The following is a 21683-nucleotide window of genomic DNA, read 5'->3' as shown; positions in this document are numbered from 1 at the left end:
GTCCAGGTACCACAGTCATAAAAAGAATAATCCACTTTATTGTAAGAATCACAGGAGCAACCACCATAAGCGCTTTCGTCTTAGCCACAAGACTTCATCAGATACTCCTTCCATGTGTAATTAATCTTTTATATATAAAACACAATTGTCATTAATTAAAATTTTAAAGAAACATTATCAAAATATCACTTCATTTCATCCTAAAAATGTTGAATAAAACATAGAATACACTTTAATTATAAAAAGTTGTTTTTGTAAATGAATGTATGAATAATATGTCATGTTCATATCAAATAAAAAACTTTTCCTACAATGTTGTAGATGTTAAATACTATTTTAAACATAATGACCATAATAGTAATAGTAAACATCTGTGTGCCCTCCTAAAATTCACACCAAAGATGCCTTCTGTGCTAGGACCAGTTTTACAGAGATGTATTCATTCAATCTAGGGGGTAAATTAGATTTCAACCTAAGTTGCCATTTCAGTTCTTTGTTAAGCAACATATTCCTTAAATCACCCCCCCCCCGTATGATTTCTAACTGTATCTATAATGCCAAATTTATATTTTTTCAGATCAACAACAACAACAAAAAAACTCGTATGTTCCAAGAAGGTCGGAGAGATTGGCCAACAAAAACAGGTACAAAATGGATTCGGGTCAGCATCACCCCCAAACCCCATATCAGAACAGCAAGGGTTGGAAAGGGACCTGAATGGTAGTGGAATAACACTTGAGGCTGACATGGACGGTATAGTGGCTGACTGTAACGGTTTTAAAATTTACAATTATATTGGCATAACCCATAGAGAGGAACATTTTTCGCTGTTGTCTAAGGGGTTTAAATTTGTATATTCGAGTGAGGGAGATATTGCTCATGCCCTAGTTGATCTGAAAGTTTATTTAAGGAAGCTTAACCTAGCTATGGTTTTTAGAAATAATGAATCAAGAGAGGCAGAAAGTGAAGTAGGTCCTACTAGATGTAGTACTACAAATCCCCCCTTACACCCGGTTCTTATGACTTTTGAAAAACAAGTAACTGAAGAGTTATATGAGGCATATGGTGTCGCTAATAAAAATAAGAAAGGAATTTATGGACAAGATAATTTAAGTAATGAAGAAAGGGTTTTACTGAATACATTAAAAAAATGATAGTTCTATATGTATTATGAAACCAGATAAAGGAGGGGGTGCCATTTTATATAGCATGGAGGAATACAACAGTGTTATCACAAACATCTTGATGGATTCGAAAACATATTCACCAGTTTCAAAGAATGAGATTAATATAGCATATGGTAGGATCGATTCTCTGTTAGAAGAATTTTTGCTAGAAAATAGAATTACAATAAGACTTTATATTTTTTTAAAACAAAGATATCCCAAAGTCCCGATTATCTTTGGACTACCTAAGGTACATAAAAATATAAAGGAACCTCCATTTAGGCCGATTGTGTCGGCTAAGGGCTCTAAAACACATCCCATTGCAGTTTACATAGACTATTGGTTGAAAGAAATAGTTATAAACACCAATCATCTAATAAAAGATTCTTGGGAATTTTTGAGCAATTTGACTCTGGAGGTATGGCAGGAAAATTTGAATTTTCTTACTATTGATGTTACTGATCTATTTACTAGTATACCCAGAGTTGAGGGGTATAAATATTTCAGTTATAGTGTGTACAAATTATCATCTTTGCCCTATGACAAAATTCAGCTTATTTTGGAGTTAATGGAAGTAGTGTTGGACAACAATTATATATACTTTCAGGGAGAATATTACCAGCAGATTAGTGGTGTCGCAATGGGGGTAGCATGCGCATCAGTTTATGCGAATTTAGTTATGTTGGAATGGGAGAATAGATTTGTATTTCAAAGTGATTTTATGAAAAATATTCATCTTTATGTTCGATTTTTGGATGACATTTTTGTATTATGGGAAGGAGATGAAGTATGGGAAGGAGATGAAGGCAGTGTGAAGAATTTTGTTCAATACATCAATGGAAGTACCCCCTTCTTTAGGTTTACATATACATGGGAGAAGACATCTGTTAATTATTTGGACACTACTATAATTTAAACTAAGAATGGGTTTAAGTCCAAGATATATAGGAAAACCACTTGGTGTAACAGCTATTTACATTTTTCCAGTAATCACCCCATATTTATGAAAAGGAGCTTAGTGAAAGGACAAGCAGTACGCATAGCTCGTATGACGTCAGAATATGAAGATCTAAAAATTGAATTTAGGAAATTGAAATCTATGTTTGTAGAAAGGGGATACCCAGACACCTTTGTTGATGTGATATTGGGAGAAGTGTATAGAGGTTGGGGTCAAAAATACAGACCACTTTTAGGAAGGCCTATGGTAGATAAGGAAAAGAATAATAAGGTCAATAGATATTGTATGTTTAACACAAAAACTTTAACTGGAAATAAATATGAAAAGGCATTTGTTATAGAGTATAACGGTTTCTCTGAACCTTTCATGCAAATAATTAGGGACAATTGGAGTATGTTAAAAGCCAATAAGAAACGGTTTGAAACTATTGGTCAAGCACCTACCTTTTCTTTCAGGACAGGTACTAATTTTAAAAGAATATTTGAGTCTTGTATACCTCAAAGGAACTATGATGGAAAGGCTACAGTTCCCTGTGGTGGTAGTAAACAATGTTTTAACATCTTTAGGGAGAATTATGTACAGTTGGAAAATGGGCTTGATAGTAGGGTAAAATTTTGTAAAGGTAATTGTAATACAAAGATGCTAGTGTATTTGGCCATATGTAATGGATGCCCCGCATACTATGTGGGTAAAACAGAGAGGGCATTTAAGTATGGGATGTATGAACATTGCTATGATGTCAAAAATAAAAAGAGACTAGTGTGTTGTATAAACATTCCATTCAATGTGGGTCCTTTAGTGGATATAAATTTGGCATTATAGATACAGTTAGAAATCATATGGGGGTGGTGATTTAAGGAATATGTTGCTTAACAAAGAACTGAAATGGCAACTTAGGTTGAAATCTAATTTACCCCCTGGATTGAATGAATACATCTCTGTAAAACCGGTCCTAGCACAGAAGGCATCTTTGGTGTGAATTTTAGGAGGGCACACAGATGTTTACTATTACTATTATGGTCATTATGTTTAAAACAGTATTTAACATCTACAACATTGTAGGAAAAGTTTTTTATTTGATATGAACATGACATATTATTCATACATTCATTTACAAAAACAACTTTTTATAATTAAAGTGTATTCTATGTTTTATTCAACATTTTTAGGATGAAATGAAGTGATATTTTGATACTGTTTCTTTAAAATTTTAATTAATGACAATTGTGTTTTATATATAAAAGATTAATTACACATGGAAGGAGTATCTGATGAAGTCTTGTGGCTAAGACGAAAGCGCTTATGGTGGTTGCTCCTGTGATTCTTACAATAAAGTGGATTATTCTTTTTATGACTGTGGTACCTGGGCATTTACATTGCTCTTTGTTGGATAAGATGTAACCATGACTTTACTGCATTTATTCATGTTAGGAATTCAGAAGTTAAAAACATGTTAAATATCTTTCTTCATGACCAAATTGAGTTTTTTCCATATCTTACAGACTGGAAAGGAATGGACAGCTCCAGGAGAATTTGGAAAGTATCGAAGCCAGGTATCCAACCCAAGAAGGTAGGTACTGTCCTTTCCAGGTGGCCAAAAATAAATCTTCTGCATGTGAGTAGAAATAGGTGTTACAATGTACTGATAAAAGAAACTGGAGTTTACTGACTTGGGTTACATAAACCTGTTGTGAATTGCCTTGATGATTATAAACCTCTTCATAATTGTGTTTTGTAATTTTAGTTAAACTTTTACTGACGTGCTATTATTTTAGGTAGATAAAACCAATTTTCCAAAACAGAAATGTGGTGAGCGCTGTGCATTCACATGAGCAATAAGGAAAGATAAAACTTTAGTAGTGACAAGAATTAGGCAAGTAGTAAATATGAATACAAACTCAAAAAGCTTTATAGATGAAAGTGATGTAATTTCTAGAAGTGATGTTTTTTTTTTGCATCCACCTTTGAAGTGCTGGGATCTTGTGTGAAAGTGACGCTGGTTAGCCCCCCCCCCCCCCCCCCACACACACACACACATACATGCAGAGCTGCTGCCATCTTCCACAGAAGAATAGTCAGTATGCCTTCCCCAGCGATGTTGTCATTTTTGTCATTCATTTTGTTGCCCTCCCTAAGGTATTTATCTAGGAAGTTGTACCACAGGTGAACTGACAATACTGTTTACCCAATAATGTGTTTACAGTGTTTCAGAATCTTTTAATGTTGAGATCACAGAAAATGATGTCTGACAGTAGACATACATGCTGTTGATGTATACCATTACTCTGGCATGTCTATAATGTCAGATGAACTGCCGACTGGGAAGTTTATTATACAGGGCCTAATGAAAGGTATTGTAACCTGTTTCAACAATAAATGAACGAAACTCTGAAGCTTAAAAAGCTGATTCTGTGTAACAGAAAGGATGCGGTCATACTTATGCAGGGGAGAACAAAAGCTGGGAAAAGTTTTTTTCCAGATGAATGTGAAGATTCAAACCCAAGTAACATTAGACTATTCCTGACTGCATTGAAACTAGATTGTACACCACATGTCTTTTGTCAGAAGTCAGATAGTTGCTATGCCTATGATCATTTGACTTTTAAATTTACTGTAGATTCATATTTTAGTACGTTTAAAATGGTTATTATAAGTTATGACTGCTCAAGAATTAGTGATCAATTACTTTTTGAAGAAATTAATGACCTTGGTTGGAACACTGAAGTTTCATCTGTACCATCAGCAATTTGCAGTTGTTTGAAAGCAAATGCTCAGAGCTATTAAAAACAAGGGAAAAGTTTAGATTAACTGGCCAAAATAGATTTCACCACCAACAGTACAATACTAAATTAGTAAGTGAAAAAAGAAGGGGCTGCAGATTATTTAAACAATTTGATTCAAGCTCCTTAAAGTACAAATTTAAAAAATTTTGTAGATTATTAACAAATCAAATTAAGACATCCAAAACTGCTTATGAAGACTCATTAACTGAGAAATACTATTCTTAAAAACTTTTATAGTTATGTCAGCAGTCTCAAAAAGGGTAATAGTAGACTTGCTTCTGTTCCTAATCTGCATACTTTTTTTTATAATTCTTCTGAAAGAGCCAAAGTTTTAAATGATTACTTTACCTCTTTCGTTTCATCAGACACTGTAGTTATGGGTAAAATCCCAATTCCAGATAATATATAATCTCATACTTCATGTTCATTAATCACAGAGGATATGGTGAAAGCGTCTTTAATATTGTGGGGCCTGACTTTGTACCAGCTTTGTGTTCTTCGTGTTTCACTGTTGCAGTCATCACGTTTGGGTTATCTGCCTGCAGGTAGCCCTCAGTCGGCCTGAATACCAGAGTCTTGGGATTTCTGCGTCGGATGCTGTCACTTCTTCCATGACGTCAGGTCGTCAGGGGTATAAAACATGCAGCCGATTCCATTACATCAGTCTTTCTTGCTGTGCGGTGCCCGAAGCAGAAGCAATTCGCAAGTGCTGGTCGGCCACCTCCTGAAATTTTCAGTTTTTGAGTTTCAGATCTGAAGTCTTCTAAAAGATAAGTACCCCATTGGGGATCCTTTTTTCTTGCTCTAACCGATGTCAGAAAAAATTAATAATTGTCTTGCCTGTGGAAAGCAAATACCTCACAGAGATTTTCATTCTTACTGCATCACCTGTTTAGGCCCGGACCACGACGTCCCTCGCTGTCGGCTTTGTGCCTTGTTTAATGCCTGAACTATTCGTCGTCTGGCAATTTTTGTAGCTAAATTCTTTCGCTCTTGATCTCCGTACTTCGAAATGGCTTCAATAAGCCATCCGACTACCAATCTTCCATAAAAGCACAAGGATAAAGACAGAGACAGGCCGCATAGGTCCAAAACTGCCGACGATGCTACCGTTAAGCTAGTTGCCAGTCTGCCGGTACTCAGTGAGGCACTTTTGCAGTCCCTGATACCCACTTCTACAGATTCGCAGGCCTCTACTGAGACCCATTCAGAGTCCGTTATGCCGCAAGATGCTACTTCAACTATGGAACCTGTGGATGTCTCTACCTTGGATGGGTCCGGAGCCACTATGCAGGCACCGGCTTCTGAGGATGTGTTCAGACCTTCTGATTTACATATTAAACCAATGACTTCATTTCAAACCAAAAATACCGAATTTCTCAGGACTAGGGTTTGCACTATGCCTAGGAAACCGACGACCAAAGCAAATTCTCAGGCCCACATGCCATAAAAACAAATGCTTAGAATGGCTGAAGACCTCATTACCTTAATTAGGGGAAGTCAGCCTTCCCCCTCAAAGAGACCAAGAACTGATTTTCCTTCTGATTCTTCTTAGCAGGAATCTGATAACTCTGATACTTCTGACTACCAGGACATACCCTTATCTACCTATGAGGATTCTGATGCAGAGGACTCCATTCCCTCTGCTTCCCCTCCAGAAGATTTTTCTTTTGGTGAAACCCTGCATACCCTTAGAGAGCATTTCTGGTGGGAGAGCCAGGACTACTCTCAGTCCAAAAAGAGACTCGGGGAATTTTTATACTTGCCTCAGCACAGGCCTCTAGCTATCCCTCTTGTTCTGGAAATTGTAGATGATGTCTTCTTGGAGTCCAGCCTTACCCCTGATACTTTGCCTCCAGCTCCCAGGAAACCTGACAGGTACTATAGAGTATTTGACTCACAAATTCCTTTTTAAGAATCCAACTGCAGATCCAGAGACCATTTCTCAGGGACCTAAAGGCATTAAGGCTACAACTGCCAAAAATCCTACCCTTTCGGACAGGGATTCTAGGGATTTAGACAGATGGGGTAAGAAGGTATACACCTCTGCTACTCTTGCCATTAGGGCCTTAAATTGCCAGTTTCATATGTTAAAGTATCAGCAGCATATTATGGAGCTAATTAAACAGACAGTGATGCTGATTCCTGACTGTGCAGAACACAAAGATTTACAAGAGATATTGCATTCTGCTAACCAAGTTGGTAGACACACTTTGCAATGTGGGTTTGATGCCTTAGAAGCATCTTGCAGGGCTGTCACTGGGTCTGTTCTTAGAAGGCATGCTTGGCTTATGGAACAAAACTTGCCAGATCATGTCAAAGCAAAATTACTGGATGCACCATTAAACCAAGAGTGTATATTTGGTAATAAAGCAGAAGAAGTTCTCAAAAGAATGGGGGAGAAAGCTAAATCTATGAAAACTGTTAAAGATTTCTTACAAATACAGCCACCTAAATTCAGTAGGCATTGGCCTTCAAAAAACTGGTCTTTTCCAGTCTCTTTCAGGCTTTCTCAGTCCAAGCCCAGGGGCAGCAGACCACCAAGACTTCAGTCTCAGAGTATGCACAGATCTAAGCAATGGAGTGCTCCCATGTCTAAAACAGGGAGTAGTAAGCCACCATCCTATGGTAAAATGGCACAATGACTTATCCTTACCTCTTCCAAGCCTTGCCCAAGTACTTGCACCTTTAGGAGGGAAACTTGCCCTGCATGCCAAAAACTGGGAATACATTACCCAAGACAGATGGATCTTAAACATTTTTTCCCAGGGATACAGATTCCACTTCCACTCACTCCCAACCCTAAGCGGATGGCCAGACCTCCCCCCAAACCAGTGGGCAGAGGCCCAAAAGCAAGTACTTTCTCATCTCAGCATCAAGGCTATTCAACCTGTCCCAGCAGAACAAAGGTGACAAGGTTTTTTATTCCAGACTGTTTCTGGTTCCCATAAAAAAAAACTCTTGACTTCCTATCCTGGGTCTGTCTATTCTCAATACCTTTCTGGTGGTTCCAAAATTCAAAATGCTACCTCTCCAACAGCTGCTTCCTATGCTAGCCAAGGACTCATGGCTAGCAACCCTAGACTTAAAAGAAGCCTGTCTGCACATCCCCATAAGGGAATCCTGCAGGAAGTACCTACGCTTCAGAGCAGGCTCTATGCACTATCAGATGTTCATCGTGCATACAGCTGCAGTCATAACAGATGGGTTTTCCTGCCGTCAGGCGGGTCCTCGGTCGGCCGAATTCCAAAGTCTAGGTCCGGCGTCAGATGCCGTCACTTCTTCCCTGACGTCAGTGCGACAGGGGTATAAAAGAACCAGCTGACGCCATTTTCTTCAGTCTTTCTTGGCGCTCGGTGCCCGAAGCAGAAGCAGTTCGCAAGTGCCGGTCGGCCAGCTCCTGAGATTACGAATATTTTTCAACCGAAGTCTTCTTGAAAGCTAAGTACCCCATTGGGGAAACTTTTCTTGCCTCAGACCGATGTCAGACAAAGTTAATAATTGCATTTCATGTGGGAAGCAAATACCGCATAAGGATTTCCATTCCCTCTGCATTCCTTGCTTAGGCCCAGACCACAACGTCTCGGCCTGTCATTTTTGTGCTACATTCAACAGACGCGCTATTAAGCATCGGATGGAGTTTGCCCAACACTATTTTGGCAAAAAGTTTAATTACATTATGTCGTCGGATAATCCGACTCCAGTTTTGAGTAAAAGACGCAAAGATAAGGACCGACATACGAGGTCCGCGACTTCTACCGACACCACGCTAAAGCCGACTACTGGTGCTCTGGTTCTCAGCGAGGTGCCTAAGCAGCCCCTGACTACTGATGACACTTCATTACCGGTGTCTTATGTGCCCGAGGTCGCAGGCTCTTCGGCCCACACCCCGACTACAGATACCGAAGCCACTCTTGGCGGGGAAACTCAGAGTTTAGACAGGCCTGCCACCTCTCAAGGTGTCTTCAGGCCTTCTTCTTCTTTTTCCATTAAGGCTTTCACTAAATCTAAAACAGCCATGCATTCTAAAAGACAAGCTCCACAGGGCCCCTCTCAAGGCCCCATGCCTAAAAAGCATATGCTCAAAATGGCTGAGGATTTGATTACTCTTATCAGGGGTTCCCAACCCCCCTCGGACAAAAGGCACAGAGTGGAGAAAGAATACCCGTCCTTGGACCAGGCCTCCATTACTTCAGAACATTCTGAAGACCAGGAACATTCATACTCCCCTTTTGAAGATTCTGATGCAGAGGAGTCCATTCCCCTCTGTCTACCCCCCTGAGGACTACTCTTTTGGGGAAACCTTGCATACCTTGAGAGAACACTTCCACTGGGAAGGCCAAGATTACTCAGACTCAAAGAAAAGGCTCAGGGATTTCCTCTTGCTCCCTCATCTTAGGCTTCTGGCTATCCCTCCTGTCTTAGACATACTAGATGATGTGTATTCAGAGGCCAGCCTCAACCCAGACTCTTTACCTCCAGCTCCAGTCAAGCCTGACAGGTATTACCGGGGTCCTGATTCACACCAGTTCCTATACAAAAGCCATGCGGCTGACCCAGAAACCATTTCACAGGGTCCCAAGGGAATTAAGGCCTCCACTGCCAAAAATCCATTACCTTCAAAGATAGATTCCAGAGCTTTAGAAAGGTGGGGGAAAAAGGTATACACCTCGGCCACCTTAACCATGAGGGCATTATGTCAGTTCCATATGTTAAAGTATCAACAGTTTTTGTTATCTCATTTGAAAGGTAAAATGTCACAACCTGAACAACCAGACTTGAAGGAGTTGCAGGATTTGTTACATAGTGCATAGCAAGTGGGTAAACATAACATACCTTGCAATGTGGTTTTGATGCTTTAGAGGCCTCATGTAGAGCTGCTGTTACAGGATCAGTCATACGTAGACATGCTTGGCTCAAAGAGCAAACCTTACCAGATCATGTCAAAGCTAAAGTACTAGATGCATCTCTTCAAAAAGATGTATTGTTTGGTGTTAAAGCTGAGGAGGTATTAAAGAAAATGGGGGAAAAGGCAAAATCAATGCAAACAGTAAAAGATTTCCTACAGGTACAACCTCCACATTTCAGTACAAACTGGCCTTCAAAAAATTGGTCCTTTCCAGCCACAGACAGACCTCAAAGAGGTAGATACAGGCGCCCGAGGGGTAGAGGGCAATCTCAAGGATCATTTAGAGGCAGACAATGGCAAGCACCTACACCAAGAGGTGGTGAGGATAGCTCACAGCCATTCAGAAAGCAGAACCAATGACTTTCCCCTTTGCATGCCAAGCAAGGCTCAATTGGCAGCACCTTTAGGTGGAAAACTAGCTTTATTTTTGAAAAATTGGCATATTGTCACAAAAGACAAATGGATTCTGGACATTATAGACAGAGGCTACAGATTCCACTTTCACACCCTTCCAAGAATGAGAGGCATGCCAAACCTGCCACACAATCAAAGGGCAGAGGCACAAAAACAAATTTCAGATCTCATGGACATGAAAGCTATTCAAGAGGTACCTGCACAAGAACAGGGTCAAGGTTTTTATTCCAGACTATTCCTGGTACCAAGGAAGGGCAAAGATTGGAGACCTATTTTGGACCTATCCATGCTAAACACATATTTACTCGTACCAAAATTCAAGATGCTCACATTACAGCAGCTTCTTCCCATGCTGGGCAAGGAGTCTTGGCTGGTAACATTGGACCTCAAGGAGGCATACCTGCATGTCCCAATCAGACAAGATTGCAGAAGATACCTCAGATTTCTTGCAGGTTCAACCCATTATCAATTCTCTGCATTGCCCTTTGGCTTATCTACTGCGCCCAGAGTGTTCACGAAATGCCTGGCATCAGTAATTGCCTTCTGCAGACTTCAAGGGATACAGATATACCCATATTTGGATGACTGCCTGATCCAAGTGGACAGCAAACACATACTTCTGAAACACCTGGTGTTTGTAATAATGTTGAATTCTCTGGGATACACAGTCAACAACCAGTACCTGCTTGGGACCTCAATTTCATTCTAGAAAAACTGACCCTGCCTCCTTTTGAGCCAGCTGCTTCAACAGAACTGCAATATTTGTCATGGAAAACAGCCTTCCTTCTGGCTATCACCTCAGCACGCAGGGTTTTGGAACTACAAGCCCTCATGGCTGTGCAGCCTTTCATCATTTTCCATCAGGACAGAGTTTCCTTATGAACCAACCCTTCTTTTATACCAAAGGTAGTATCCAGGGTAGCCTTGAATCAGGCTATCCACTTACCTACCTTTTATCCTAATCCACAAAACAAAGGGGAGAGACTACTACATTCCTTGGACATTCACAGACAGCTCCATTATTATTTGGACAGAACAAAGCCTTTCAGAAAATCAGAGCAACTCTTTGTGTCCTATGCTACAGGTGCTCAAGGGAAGCCTATTTCCAAACAGACAATCTCAAAATGGATAGCCCACTGCATTCGCTTTTGTTACTCCTTTCATGGTAAAACTGTACCTACAGGCATCAGATCTCACTCCACAAGGGCCACAGCTACTTCTGCAGCTTTCCTCAGGGGGGTTCCTACCAAAGATATTTTGGAAGCAGCCACTTGGAGTTCTGTACATACTTTCTCCAAGCACTATCACCTACCATTATACTCCAAATCTAGAGCGGGCTTTGCCACTGCAGTCTTGCAGGGCATCCTGGCTCCTCCTAGTTCCACTTAGTGCCTACCACCCCTTTTTTAGCTTTGGGATTCTACCCATCTGTTATGACTGCAGCTGTATGCACGATGAACATAGTACAGTTTTGTACCTACCATAAATGTAGATGTTCGAGTGCTAATGCAGCTGCAGTCCAGGTTTCCCTCCCTCCTTCCCCTCTTGGGACAGGCCTAATGGCTAACACCTCCTCATAAAACATGACTGGGGTATTCTTTTATGGTGTACTTGCTTGAAACTACTGTTTTTTGATTTTATTGCATTGCATTATTACATAAATTTATGTTTTGCCTTCCTTCTGGGGGCACCTGACATCTGGGGCAAGAAAAACTGAAGAAAATGGCGTCGGCTGGTTCTTTTATACCCCTGTTGCACTGACGTCAGGGAAGAAGAGATGACATACGACACCGGACCTAGACTTTGGAATTCGGCCGACCGAGGACCCGCCTGACGGCAGGAAAACCCATCTGTTATGACTGCAGCTGTATTAGCACTCGAACATCTACATTTATGGTAGGTACAAAACTGTACTTTCTCCGCACTTCTCTTTGGCTGATCTACTGGGTCCAGAGTATTCACAAAGTGCCTAGCTCCAGCCATTGCATATTGCAGGCAGAAAAGCATTCAGATTTACCAGTACTTTGACGATTGCCTGATTCAGGCGGACAGTTAGGACTTGCTACTACAGCACCTGGCATTTGTAAAGAGACTTCTAACTTCACTGGGATACACCATCAACAAAAAGAAATCACAGCTGGTACCCAGCCAACAGATTGTATTCCTGGGAGCAAGCTTGAACACAACTTCCCAGATAAAGTAAAGAAACCAATAAACTTATAGAACAAATAAACAGCCAACTAAGAGGATATAAAAACAATCCAAAAGAACGTCCGAACTTCCAGTAATGTGAGAAAACTCTTTATTTGCAACCAAAGTAAATAAATAATAAAGTAATCCACAAAACAAGCGCTTTCATCTCCGAATTTGGAGACTTTATCAAGTTGAAATAAATCATGCACTGAGGTCCGTTTTAAATATTCATGCCCACAGTCTAAGCCAATCAAAACACGTTTCTCATGAATAAACATGAGCACATAACATTCAAATATACACATCCATTGTGTTAAAGCCATACAGCTTTTAAGCACACTAGAATGTAAAAAAAATATATAATGTACAATATATTATCTTAAAACATCTGTTAATACCTTATTGCTAAAAAAACTTATAAAGTATAAGGTAAAACTTGAACATCATAAATAAATAATTATAAACAAAAGCAGTATGAATGCAATATAATATAAACAACACCCATAGGGAACACTCAACCAGAACAAGAGGAACTAATATATATATATATATATATATATATATATATATATATATATATATATATATATATATATATATATATACTTATACAGAAACTGTATATTAAAAATAATTTTTATGAGTAACTAATCATTAAACCTATAAAAAATTTAATATATATTAGAATAAATATTTAAACAAACAGGAATACACATTTAATATTACGTGTGAAGAAATATAAATAAATGTATACATAATTAAAATCAATTCTGCCATATTACAATCTAATGAAGTTACTGCCCATATATAATGAAGACGTTACTACCTATATATAGTAAACAAACAAACAAACTTGCTATCATCTCTCTAGTGCTTTCAATTTGAGAAAACAAGTAATAGAAGAAGTCTCATTTAAACCTGGCCATTGCATAGCATTAGTTTTAAGTTGCCATAATGCTTCACTTTTTTACATCTTCCTGGTCAGCCGTTTATTTGTTCTACAACTTCCCAGATGGCATTCCTCACTCCGGAGAAACAAATTTACTTGACAAACTACTTCAATCTACTGGCCACCAAAACCCAGCTATCTGCAAGAAAAATACTGCAAGGCCCTGGGGTTCATGGCCTCTTGTATTCTATTAATTCCATATGCAAGACTGCATATGAGGAAACTTCAATGGTACCTAAAAAGTCTTTAATGTCAACATTCTCAGGACCTGGAAGCAATGATTCCTATCATTTCTTGCTTTAGGACAGAGTTCCTTTGGTGGGCAGAAGCCTGCAACCACAACAAGGGACTCTCTTTCACTCTACCCCCTGCCGCCCAAACCTTAACAGATGCATCAAGACTATGCATGGGGGCTCACATGGCAGGGCAGTGCATTCAGGGCAAGTGGAACCCAAAGAAAATGCACCTGCATATCAATTGGAAAGAAATGTTAGCTGTACAGAATGCTCTGACAGCCTTCAAAGGCCTTATTCTTCCAGGACAACTATTGGTAAAGACAGACAACACCACAGTTATGTGGTACATAAACAAGCAGGGGGGGAACCCATTCCTACCCACTCTGCAGATTAGCCATGGCTCTGTGGAACACAGCCTTGAGCAGCCAAGTGCATCTGCAAGCTCAATTCCTGCCAGGTAAGCTAAATTCACTGGCAGATGACTTAAGCAGAAAGCTCTTGGACCCAAATGAGTGGAAACTGGAAAACAAAATACTCAAGCTTTTGAGGCACAGGTGGGGAGGACACCAGAGGTGGACCTTTTTGCTTCCCCTCAGAAATATCAATTGAGCAAATATTGCAACAGAAGTCCCCACAGCCAAGCTTGGAAAGTGGATGCCCTGTCCTTCACCTGGGAAAACCTCTCAATCTATGCCTTTCCCCCACTGCCCCTCCTCTCGAAGGTTCTACTAAAGATCAAACAGGACAAGCCAAGAACTATCCTGATTGCACCAGACTTGGCCACACCAGCACTGGTACCCTCTTTTGCGCAGCATGACAGTGCTGCCACCATGACACCTGCCTCAGACTCCTTCCCTGCTGTCTCAGCAGGCGGGCCAGATTCTGCACCCACAATTACAGACCCTGAACCTAGCAGCCTGGCTCATCCACTGAATTCTTCTCCAGCAACTCTCAGTAAGCAGTTGCTGGATGTCATTCTTGAGGCAAGGAGGCCTAGTACGAGAAAATCCTATTCAGAAAAGTGGAAAAGATACTGCTCCTGGAGCCTGTCTCAGGGAATGGACACAACTGTGCCCAACTTACCTCATATACTAGATTATTTAGCAGAAATGCTCCACAAAGGCCTATCCTTCTCTTCAATTAAGATCCATGCCTCTGCCATCTCAGCTCATTATAATACTGAACCACCCCTTTTTTCTCATCCTCTGCTCAAACAGTTCCTGAGAGGAGCCAAGAATTTAAGACCCCTCCCCCAGGAGAGCTCCCACTCCTGCCTGGGACCTTAACTTTGTATTGGAAAAGCTCACGCTTCTGCCCTTTGAACCTGCTGCCAGAGCCGAGTTAAAATTCCTCTCATGGAAAACAGTTTTACTTCTAGCTATCACTTCAGCAAGAAGAGTGTCTGAATTGCAGGCCCTTATGGCCGTGGAACCCTTTATTATCTTCCATGTGGACAGGGTCTCCCTCAGGACTAACCCATCATTTATGCCCAAGGTGGTATGTAGTGTAGCTTTAAACCAATCCATTCATTTGCCTATATTTTTCCCTAATCCTCAGAATAAAGGGGAAAGGGTCCTGCACTCCCTGGACGTGCACAGGCAGCTCAGGTTCTATCTGGACAGGACTAAGCCTTTCAGAAAATCTGACCAGCTGCTAGTCAGCTTTGCTGTAGGAGCAGAGGGAAAGGCCATTTCAAAGCAAACCATTTCTAAATGGATAGCACAGTGTATCCATTTCTGCTACAAGCACCATTGGAAACCTACCCCACAAGGGGATCAGAACACATTCTACTAGGGCTACATCAAACTCTACAGCATTCCTCAAGGGAATCCCTACCAGGGACATCTGGAAGCTGCAACCTGGAGCTCTGTACACATTCACCAAGCATTACCACTTACCTATCTTTTCTAAATCTAGAGCTGGATTTGCGACAGCAGTCTTACAGGGCCTGGTTGCCAGCCCTAATGCTTCTTAACTACCTCCACCCTTCCTTAGCTTTGGTAATCAACCCAAATGTGATGACTGCTACAGTGAAACACGATGAACATAGTACAGTTGTGTACACTTACCATAAATGTAGATGTTCGAGTGTATTCACTGTTGCAGTCCTGGTTACCCTCCCTCCAGCCCCCCCCCCCCGACTTATCTTTACTTCTACCTATCCTTGTTGTTTGGCATTTCTTATATCATGTGTATTTGCTTTTTCCTCGGGGGTGTTCCATACCATATACTTGCTTCCTATTTTTGGGGGCACCTGACATCTGGGGCAAGAAAAACTGATGTAATGGCATCGGTTGCATGTTTTATACCCCTGACGTCATGGAAGAAGCAACAGCATCCGACGCAGAAATCCTAAGACTCTGGTATTCAGGCTGACTGAGGACTACCTGCAGGCAGTTAACACAAATGTGATGACTGCAACAGTGAATACACTCAAACATCTACATTTATGGTAAGTGTACGCAACTGTATTTTTCATTCATAACCTTCCTGGTGAACTGATATGTCTTTTAACCTCTATTTAATTTGTCATTAGAGACCAGATAAGTAAATCTGACACCGCTTATGAGCAAGTGTTTTTAGAGATGTTTATTATCACTTCTAAACGTCCATAAGAATTTACTAGCAAGTGTTCATTTTAAACAAGATGGTTTTACAAGGAGAAGATCTGTTTTTCCAATTTGACTGGATTTTATGAAATTGTTAGTGATTAGAGGTCATAATACATCTATTAAAGGCTTTTGATAATATCCCTCATGCAAAGAATTAATTCCCTGGTAAAGCATAAAATACATTCTTATATTATTGAATGGGTTAGATGTTGGCTTAGACATAAATGCCAACCTGTTGAAGTTCAGGACCACTGTTTAAATTGATGAGAAATTGGTACTGGTGCCCCATAGAGGTTTAAACGGCCCTATACTACTCAACTGTGTATTCTAATTTTTGCTTATTAATGACACTTTTTGGCTAAGTATGCTGATGGTATTAAAACCAAAGCATTTTAATATTCTTATCATACTATTTAGCTTTCAATTCATGTGTCTGAACTGTTTGAATGGTTAAATAAAATAAGTATTAATCTCAGTCCATTTAAGGAGGTTGCTGTTATGTATTTTGGTCACTTCAGACTTGAACAACTTTATATTTTTGGAAATCATGTTATACAGGAAATGACTGAATGCAGACATATTGGTGCATAAATATGTTCTAATTTAATATTAAAAAAAAATGCACGTGCTGTTAAGGCAAAGGCCATGCATGTTGTAGGCCTCCTTCTGAGAATTATTTTATTTTAGATCTGTTGTAGTCTTATTGAAATTATTTAGTAAGTATATTAGGCCTATAATTAAAAAAAAAAAAAAAAAGGCCCTCATGATTTTAAAGCTATTTGAGAATGGACCACTCCATATTAGGGGTCTATATCACCATATCGAATAATGCCGAACGTTGAAAATATCGAAAGTTCACGAGAACAAACTTGCTATTGTGAGGGGGCTGGGCCCCCCACACCCCCTGCTAAATATATATTCCAACTCTGAGGTCACACTACAGTGAGGAAAGGGCAAATATCCCAATCCTCACTGTACCGCAACCCCAAAAACACAAGTTCGTTCTCGTGAACTTTCGATATTTTCGGCGTTCGGCATTATCACCGTTCAATATGGTGATATAGACCCCCATATTAGAATGTGTTCAAAGAAAATTTGCTAGAAAGAATTATGGAGTGCAGGACAATTAAATATCAGGAGTATTTAGGCAACTTTACTTATTTTCTTTCAGCTATTGTTAGTTACATGTGAGATATAACTTTAACTTGTAGCAAGCCTTTTTTCTTTGTTTTGCTCTCAACTCAGATTTGAGATGCAAAGAAGACTGGACAGAGAGGTGAGAAGTGTCCTTTTTTTTCCTCCAATTTTGATTTGAGAGAGGAGAGGTGCAGATACAGGCTGTTGCTGCTGACCTGCAACCCCCTGATGGTGGTTAGGGGATGAGAGAGCCATTGATCCAGTCATTGCTACTGCAATCCTAAGGGAAATCTCATGGCATTTTGTAGTGGTGATACAGAACAGGTGATTCATGCTTGCATACTTTTGGTTTGTGAAAGTATGAGTGTCTGTAAAATGAAGGACTTGTGTGACTATGTATTCAGGGAGGGAGATAAAGTAGTAAACACTGTACAGACAGCATACAACAGGGATTTCTTTGGTGATCATCTACTCTGAACCATATGCAAACTGAATGACCAGATGGCTGGTGTAGCTGGGTACAAAAGCACAATAAAGACTGTTCCAAACCTCCCTGGAAAAGTGTTGTTGTTGGGAATGTGTGTATATATTTCATTAATGTAAAGTTTACACAAAACAATGTAATACATTTATGAAATACCAAAAAGAAAGTAACATGGGAACTTCCCATTTTCTTCATATTGTTCACTGTTGCTGTAGTCTGAGCTGTATGAGTTATGTATCCTGCAAGGATATAACAACCTGCTACCTTCCAAAGTTTCAAAGCACCTTCCACGCACCCAAGCCATTAATCAGCTCAAGTTGATTGAAAAGGCAGGTTTGAGCTCCAAGCCCTTCAGAGCTTTGCTGCTGCTGAACGGTACACTCCTCTGAGTTTTTTGTGGTTTGATGGTCGACTTGTACTGCTGTGTTGTTGAGCAGTTAACCTCCTTTTGTGAAAAAAAAAAAAACTTCCATTTTGAAATCTTTATTGTTTGTTAACACTTTCTTGTTCAGGAAAGTTGTTTTAGTGCTAAGAGTATGCATTTTAACAAACTGTAATGAGAGAGCATTATACTTTTAAACAAAAGTGCTGTTTTTCCTCTCAGTTTAAATGTTGTTTAAAGTATTTAAAAACATTTTTCTATAGAGAAATTGTGTTTATTTTTTACTTTTCTGGGGCTGGCAAAGTGTTTTTCTGTGAAAAAGGTGACTTTCAAAGACTTTACATATTTTCTGGCTTTTCCTGCTTTTTTTCCCCTGAGGGGGAGGCAGTATTTTTGGCTTGACCATAGAGCAAACTGTTGGTTACATGGTCATTCCTTCTTCCAACCACAAAAAGGAAAAGTTAAGCCATCAGCCTTTTCTCAACAGCAGGCTAGCAATTTGCTTCTGATACAGGTGGGTGACTGCTATAGTCATTAGTTGTACCTTAGACTACTCATCTTTTACCCCAGATTACTCTGGTGTAGCACTTAAAACCTGTATGGAACAGGGCTTAGCCACATCCTCTGCAGCTGTTTGAATGCCTTCAGTGGGTAAGGGAGAGCCACTGTTGTCTGTCCTGGGAGAGGGAACAGGGAAGACTCCCATATTGCTGCCATTAATAACAATGTTGGCCCCATTCTACCTTTCAAAAAGAAACAGAAAACTAAACCTGTATCTGCTCTTCCTCAGATTTCCTTGGATAGGAGTAATTTACTTGGTGTGGCTCAGATTTCATTCAGGCTGTTGATGTATTTCTTGTAACATAGTTTCTGGTAAAAGAAAGAAGGATGCCTCTTTTACTGAATCTGAACAGCAAGGTGTAGGGACAGATAGAGGAATTTCTTCTCAGATTTCTGATTCAGACTCAGAGGAGAGCTTAGTTTCTGATTCCCTCTGTGGGTGTTTCTCTTTCCCTGAGACTATTTCCAGAATGTCCTAATGTTTTCAGTGGAAGAGCACTGAGGTTTTTCAGTTCCTCCAAAAATACTATGAGCTGTTACAGAAGGGATTTCCAGAACCTTCACCTATTTCTCCAGTTTTGTCAGTTTTAGAGGATCTGTGAGTTCCTGGCTGCAGTTTTTCTTATAGTCATCCAGCTGCCCCTAAAAAGGTAGATAGGCTGTATAAAAGTTCCTCAGTCTTTTACATTTTTATATACTCTTTCCAAACGTGACCCAGCAGCTATAGATTTAATTAAACTTAGTACTGCTAAACCTTTAGTTACTTCCAATTCTACTCTTTCTGATGAGGACGGCAAACTTACTGATAAGTATGGAAAAGTGAATACTGCAAATATTATTCTCTAAATTTTGAATTGTCATTTGTTAAAGTTTGTTCTGACAAATTTTGAAAGTTATGAGGAATATTTTATCAAATCTGCTATAAATAATTTAGGTTTTTTTTCTGCTGTATGAGTCAATACACACTGTTTGTGTTTTATGATTCAGTTGATACTTCTTCCAGAGCTATGGCCACTTGTACTGTTTTCAGTAGGTTTGTCTGCCTGTATTCTCACAGCTGCTGTTAAAATGAGATTTTAAATTCTCCTTTCGATAGAGATTTAATTTTTGATCCCTCTGCTGCAAAGGTGATTAAAAAGTGTTATGGGAGAGGTAAGCTGATATAGGAATCTCTAACATTTTTTGGCCCTCCTATTCTAAATTTTCTAAGGGACTCTCTAATGCCTCATCCAGTTTTGGCATAAAACAAAATAAATAGTCTCAGCAAAGTGCAGGTAAACAAATGTTTAAAAATAAATGGCAATGGGGTTCCAAAAAAAATTCAAGAATCCCCCAAACCAAGGATAGTCCAGCAAGTCAGAGTAACTATTTAAGGGACCTTGTCCCCCCAATCCCCGGCGGCCCCTTTCAGAAAGTCTGAATGTCCACTTTGCTGTTTGGCAGCAGATAGTTTCAGACAAATAGGTTCTGAAGATCATTCCTCAAGTTAGATGAAGGTGAGAGGAAATTCCTCCTTTCCATGGGGTAATCCCTCACCCACCAGACGATTATTTTATTTCTCCCTGACCTTCACGTGCTTTCCAAGAGTGTGATAGATCCAAATGTTTTTCGTGTTTCACTGTTGCAGTCATCACATTCGGGTTATCTGCCTGCAGTAGCCCTCAGTCGGACTGATTATCAAAGTCTGGGGTCCTGTGTCGGTTGCTGTCTCATCTTCCATGATGTAAGTCATGGGTATAAAGCATGCAGCCAATGCCATTACATCAGTCTTTCTTGCCGTGCGGTGCCAGAAGCAGAAGCAGTTTGCAAGTGCCGGTTGGCCGACTCCTGAAAGTTTTGTTTTCGGGTTTCAGAACCGAAGTCTTCAACTAAAGCGAAGTACCCCATTGGGGAAACTTTTTCTTGCTCTAAACCGATGTCAGTAAAAGTCAATAATTGTATTTCTTGTGGAAAGCAAATACCTCACTAAGATTTTCATTCATACTGTATTCCTTCCCTAGGCCCTGACCACGATGTACCTCGCTGTCGGTTTTGTGCCTTATTTAAGCAACAAACTATTCATCATTGGTATATTTACACTTCTAAATATTTTGGTACTCAGTTCAATTATCCAGATATGTCTTCGGTAAGCCATCTAACTACTGACATTCTGAAAAAACACAAAGATAAAGACAGAGACAGGCCGCCTAGGTCCAAAGCTGCAGATGACACTTCCCCTAAGCTAGTAGTCAGTTTGCCGGTACTCCATTGAGGTGCTTTTGCAGGCCCTGATACCCGTTACTTCAGATTCGCAGGCCTCTGCTGAGACCCATTTGGAGTCTGGTATGCCACAATATGCTTCAACTGTGGAACCTGCGGATGTCTCTACCTTGGATGGGTCCGGAGCCGCTGTGCAGGCACCGGCTTCTGAGGGTGTATTCAGGCCTACTGACTTGCATATTAAACTGATGCCAACTTCTTCTTCAAGGCCTAAAACTCGAACCATGCCTAGAAAATCGATGCCCAGACTGCATGGTCAGGCCTCTATGCCTAAAAAACTAATTATAAGAATGGTTGAAGACCTTATTACGTTAATCAGGGGAAGCCAACCTTACCCCTCTAAGAGACCTAGGACTGAATTTGCTTATGATACTTCTGACCAGGATTCTGAAATTTCTGTCTCCTCTGATGACCAGGATTTACCATTATCCACCTATGAGGATTCTGATGCAGAGGGCTCTAGTCCCTCTGCTTCTCCCCCAGAGGATTTGTCTTTTGGTGAAACCTTGCATACTCTTAGGGAGCATTTTCACTGGGAAAGCCAGGATTACTCTGATTTTAAAAAGAGGCTTAGAGATTTCATACTCCTGCCCCAACACAGGCCTTTAGCTATCCCTCCTGTGCTGGACATTGTTGCCGA

General features: G+C 40.2%; 1 protein-coding gene across 1 annotated transcript in view; it reads left to right on the top strand.

Annotated features, from left to right (window-relative positions):
* Window positions 1-21683, top strand: part of B4GALNT3 (beta-1,4-N-acetyl-galactosaminyltransferase 3) — a 539452-nt gene that overhangs the window by 44883 nt on the left and 472886 nt on the right. The window contains exon 5 of the mRNA XM_044087281.1: window positions 3627-3694. Coding sequence (XP_043943216.1) covers window positions 3627-3694 — 68 coding nt within the window. The remainder of the gene's footprint in view (window positions 1-3626; window positions 3695-21683) is intronic.

The sequence above is a fragment of the Protopterus annectens genome, chromosome 11.part0, assembly GCF_019279795.1.
Source record: "Protopterus annectens isolate FY-2018-M chromosome 11.part0, PAN1.0, whole genome shotgun sequence".
Taxonomy (NCBI): Eukaryota; Metazoa; Chordata; order Ceratodontiformes; family Protopteridae; genus Protopterus; species Protopterus annectens.
This window is presented reverse-complemented; position numbering and strand designations above follow the sequence as displayed.